The 5281-nt window shown below is 38.7% G+C and overlaps 1 protein-coding gene across 1 annotated transcript in view; it reads left to right on the forward strand.

Annotated features, from left to right (window-relative positions):
- The window catches only part of dnajc24 (DnaJ (Hsp40) homolog, subfamily C, member 24), a 16080-nt gene that overhangs the window by 4217 nt on the left and 6582 nt on the right, over window positions 1-5281 (forward strand). Inside the window, exon 3 of the mRNA XM_017440281.3 lies at window positions 861-996. Within this exon, the coding sequence (XP_017295770.1) occupies window positions 861-996 (136 nt within the window). The remainder of the gene's footprint in view (window positions 1-860; window positions 997-5281) is intronic.

Here is a 5281-nt window from a genome sequence, read left to right on the forward strand (position 1 = left end):
TTTTAAGGGTTGTTAAGGTGTTATTATAAATTGTTCTGCTGTTTTAAGGGTTTGTTCTGAAGTTTTACTGGTCTGTTCTGCTGTTTTTAAGGATTTTTTTGCTTTTTTATTAATAGTTCTGCTGTTTTAATGTCCTTTCAGGCGTTCTTAAGGTTTTGCTATTTTTAGGTTCTGTTCTGCTTTTTGGGATGTTTTCAAGGTTCTTTCAGCTATTTTTCAGGATTCTTGTGCTGTTTCAAGGATTGTTCTGCAATTTTAAGGATCATTCTGCTAATTTTAAGTATTGTTCTGTTATTTTTAAGGATTATTCTGTTACTTTTAAGCATTTTTCAGCAGTTTTAAGGGTTTGTTCCGCCTAGTTTCAGCTTCTTCAGCAGCTTTCAGTCAAATCATTCAGCAAAAAAGCATTCACACTGCATTTTCGCAGGAAATGCAATTTCTCTAGTTTGTCCATTGCTTTCTTTTCTCTGTCATGTGAGCAGTGAAGTTGTTCTTGACAAACTGCATTTAATTGGAAATTAACTGAAAATGTGGGGCACGTTGGAAGATAAAATACTCTAAGGATAAACTTGTGCATCTTTTTTGTTGCTCCACTTACAGCTTCAGGTCAGATAAACCAATTATTGCCAAGAGCTGAGAGTCAGCTCCAGCTCACTGGCTTATTATCACCTGCCTCTGAAGGTGAAAGGGCCAGACTTCTTAGTGAAAAAATGTCTTCTGACTTTACAAAATAGATAACGTATCTTTTCTTTTCCACAGTCTTACTTTGACATAATAAGTTGATGTTTTCAATAATAATAATTTAATAATAAGTTTGATTGTTTTCAAAGTTGCACAGAATGAAATGTGTGTTTTTGCAGTACCACCCGGACCGTCTTGGAGTAGAGCTTTCTTCAGAAGCAGAGTCTGCTGTGAGCAAGTTTGTTGAAGTGAATTCAGCCTGGAGGGTTCTTGGTGAACAGAACACCAGAAGACGGTATGACACGCAAAGGAAAGGTGAGTTTTACCTTTTAACTCTACGTTCTACTTTCTGCTCTAAAGCAGGTCAGCTAATAGTAAATATTGCCTGCCACTGAAGGCAAGGAAATTATAATGGCTTTTTGCCTGTGTGTGTGTATATATTTTTTGCAGTGTTGGCGCATATCCGATTACACAACGCAAAAATGTCCATAACCTTTCACAGTTTTACAGATATTTAGCTGGAATTTAGTGCACTAGTATTTAGCTCTCCTACTAAATAAAATTTGTGTAGTAAGTTTACCTAGATATTAAAATTAAGATAAGACCATTTCCACGCATTCATTGGCTTCCCCTGGTTTTCTGTGCTGGTGCCTACCTCTAGTGGTCATTGGGCGAGAGGTGGAGTACACTCTGGACAGGTCACGTCCAGTACAGAGCCACATAGAGATAAACAAGGCAGGTAACCATCCACAGCTCCCACAGCAGACACATGTTTTATTTACCTGCATCTTGCTCACTGGAGAATATGAAGTTCCAAGCTTTGAACTGCATGAAATACTCCATTTATGCAGCTACATCTTCCTCCCTTCCCTCCTGAGGGTCATTAGGGTCTTTGTTAGCCTGGCTCACAGGGAGATGTTTTGGTCACATGTTTGAAGGTGTGAGTTAGAGTGAAACTAACTGGGTATCAGGCTTAATGCTCCATTGTAGGTTTTAGAAAGCTGAAATCTGAGACCTCCTCCTCTGTTTAAAGTTGGTCTTTCTCATTTAATGTAAATGGCTTCCTTGACTCCCCTCTCAAACCATCTGTCTTCTCTGTCTGTTTAGTTAATAATAATTTCCGCACCTTTGTATTGGAGAAACTAAACAGCTTCTCCACAGACGCATGGCTCAACACAGGAGAGCAGCTTGTCAAGACAGGACTCAGCTGTTCTCCTACACTTAAGGATAAGGGACACCATTTTGGAGACCAAATAGTTTATATTTTGGACAGAGAAGAGAGACCTTTGAAAACACAAAAATATTTATAACTCAGTCAGTTTGACAAATCTTAAGCTTAAATTTGGTGTGGCAGTAGGTGCGAATTATCCCCAAAACACATTCTGAGCACTAACAGACTACACAAGATCACTGGACAGATTTTAATGCAATTTTCAGGATATAGTCATTAGATGTACTACTAAATAGCTAAATCCATGTATTACCTCTACAACTGATTGAGCTTTGGATTCAACTCAATTCAGAACAGTTGCCATTACTAAATGACCTTTAGAAAACAAAAAAATGGCTACAACTCAGTCAATTTTACAAATTTTGAGCTAAAACTTTATGTGGTTGTAGATGGAAGTATTTTAAGTCAAGTCAAGTCAAATTTATTTATATAGCACTTTTCAGCAACAAAGAGGTTCAAAGTGCTTTACATCACGAAAACACAAAAATACAAAGACATCATGAAAACAAGCAATAGTGATTCATTCAAAAAAATTATTCAAAATAATCAGCTAATTCAACTAAGGTCATAAAAATAGCATCATGCATGAAAACACACAGATTAATGTAAAAGCACACAGGCAGGAGATAACACTAATTCAGCTAATTCAACTAAAGCCATAAAGCAGGATAAAATAAACTAAGTCATACTAAAATAAGCTAAGGAAAATCAAACAAAGATTTAATAAACTCCAATTAATTAGGGTAAACTAGGATAAAAAAGATCTCACAACATATTCTGAGTGTGAGATCTGAAGGTATTGCATATTTCATGCATAATTCTACTTTCAAGGTTTGGCCAAATTGGCTACAACTCTAGCATGAAAGTTGGGGGGCAATATGCGTTCCTTCAAGGACTACTCAGCCAATAATTTTTCACAAACCGTGCCTGTAAACAGGAAGGAGCAGTGACACTGCTTCTCAGATTTGTTTTCCTCAGGGCCCTCAGCACTCTGCACATAGGCAGACTAATTGGAAACACGCTGCATCAAAGCCAATCACTGTCACCTGCTGCCATTCCCTGAGCCATTACCTCACCTCTCCTCACAGCTGAGCCTGACCACACCCAGCCACTGCAGCTGCAAGCTAATCGTTAGTTGCCACAAATAAAAATGAGGAACTGTATGTATTTTAGCTAAACACACTAAGCTGGTATGAGTGAAGTGAAGTGAAGTACACTTCACTTCACCACTTTTCCGCAACAAGGCGATTCAAAGTGCTTTACAACATAGAAACAACAGTCAGGTACATAATTAAATACAGATTAAAACATCATATCAAACATTGTAAAAACATCATATCAAACTAAACATATCTAAACATGAGCTAAGATAGTCAAAATAGTTGCTAAGATAATCTAAATGAAATCATGATAAAGGTAAAGCTGAACTAGGAATCTAACAATCTAACAATATCTAAAATATGAGTTAAGATAAACTAAACAAAACTAAATGTACAGGAAGGGTAAATAAGCTAACATAAATTGAAACATGATAATGCTAAACTAAAGGTACAACATGGCTTACTAATAGTACCAAAGGCTTGCTAAACAGCTAACATAAAAAATGCCAGGATAAACATGATAATGCTAAACTAAAGGTACAAGAGACTAACTAATAGTACCAAAAAAGGACCGCTATCAGCCAACATGAAAAATGCTAAGATAACTAAGTGAAAACATGATAATGCTAAGCTAGAGATACCAAGAGACTAACTAACACTACTAAGGCCCGCTAAACAGCCAACATAATAATTACTAAGATAACTAAACTATGGTAGTGAAGGAGGGGAGGGAGGGAGTGCGAGTGGGGTGACAGAGATGAGGCAGAGACGGTGGAAAATGAGTGTGTGTGTGTAGTGGCGATGGGAGGCAGTGTAGGGTGTGCTGTATGAGTGTGTGTGTGTGTGTGTGTGTGTGTGTGTTTGTAGAGAAGTCCATGAATCACGTCACAGAGGCCATTGTCTTTGATAATATGATGGAATGTTTATCAGCCAGCCCAGAGCAGATCCACAGATGTCCTTAGGCAAGGGAGGGGGCAAAGCATCTTGTTTACATAAAATTTGGGGAGAAATTGAAGATAGCTGGCCAAGGCGGGCATAGGGAGCCAGATTCACATAACAATAATTGTTTTGGATCAGGCCGACTTATGTTTTCTGTCTGCCTTGAAAGTCTTGCTGATACTTCTCAATGGTGAATCCAAACAGCCAAATTCAAGGTACATTCCGCCTGATTCAAGGAAGCAACTTTCTCCAAGATTTATCCCATTTCATTCCTGAGTCCCAGAACCGCATTTAGTCTGCTGTCCTGTAGAAGGATAGCATCCAACTTGCGATTCTGCTCCCGTAACATCACTGTTTGAGCGTAGACCGCCAAACCGCGTTCAGGAGACAAAGAGAAAGAGAGAAAAAAAAAAACACGTCCGCCTTCCACCAGGAGCAGAGAGAGTGCAGGATAAACATCCTGGATGGAGTGATGGGAATCTTTTACAAATGAGCTTCCAGAGTTGGTGGACTTTACAATAAAGCTTCGTCAGTCAGGGTTTAATTAATCAATGAGCCTAATGATGCTGCACCTTGCTGAGATTTACTCTTCTTCTTACTTTTCAATGATCCAACACACAGGATAGAACTGTTAATATTTGCTTTGCAAGTGACTTCTCAGATCTTGTAGTCTTTTGACAGGTTGCATTGACTGTTAGTTATTTATGTATAAACTGCAGCTACAGGAGCCACTCGTTAATTAATTCGACAAATGTTTTTGTGTTTAATCAATATCTTACATTTTTGTCATTTTAAAAGTTCTGTACATTTGCAGCACTCAGTGTATGTGTGTTGAATGACTCTAACCTTGAACCAAACCAAATCTTCACTCAATGTCTGTTAAAGTAAGAGTTATAGCCATTTTAGTCTTTTCAAAAGGTGAGTTGGCTGTGGCAGCCATCTTGAATTGGTTTGGCTTCAAAAGGTAATCTTTTCAGAAAGAAGATTTAGTAAACTCTACAAACTCCGAGTTAACTTGGCCTGAAACTCCAGGTTTTCAGTTCCAGAAAGGCTGATTACATTTAGGGTAAATAACTCATAGTTTCTTAACCTTTAGGTAAGGGCGAGCGTGTGTGCAGTCATAGGCGCTGGAACCATTGGGGCCAGGGGGCCATTGGCCCCCCCACTTTCCGGCCCTGCCAGTGCGCTGCGTGTTCCCACCAGACGGCTGCACAGACTGCACGCGACTCTCACAGACTGTGACTAACGTGTCTTTGTGTTTATATAGAGACAGAAGCACAAATAAAACCTACAGCATTGAGATCTGGACCAAATTCTTAAAGCTCCAGTC

The sequence above is a fragment of the Kryptolebias marmoratus genome, linkage group LG11 (assembly GCF_001649575.2).
Source record: "Kryptolebias marmoratus isolate JLee-2015 linkage group LG11, ASM164957v2, whole genome shotgun sequence".
Lineage (NCBI taxonomy): Eukaryota > Metazoa > Chordata > Actinopteri > Cyprinodontiformes > Rivulidae > Kryptolebias > Kryptolebias marmoratus.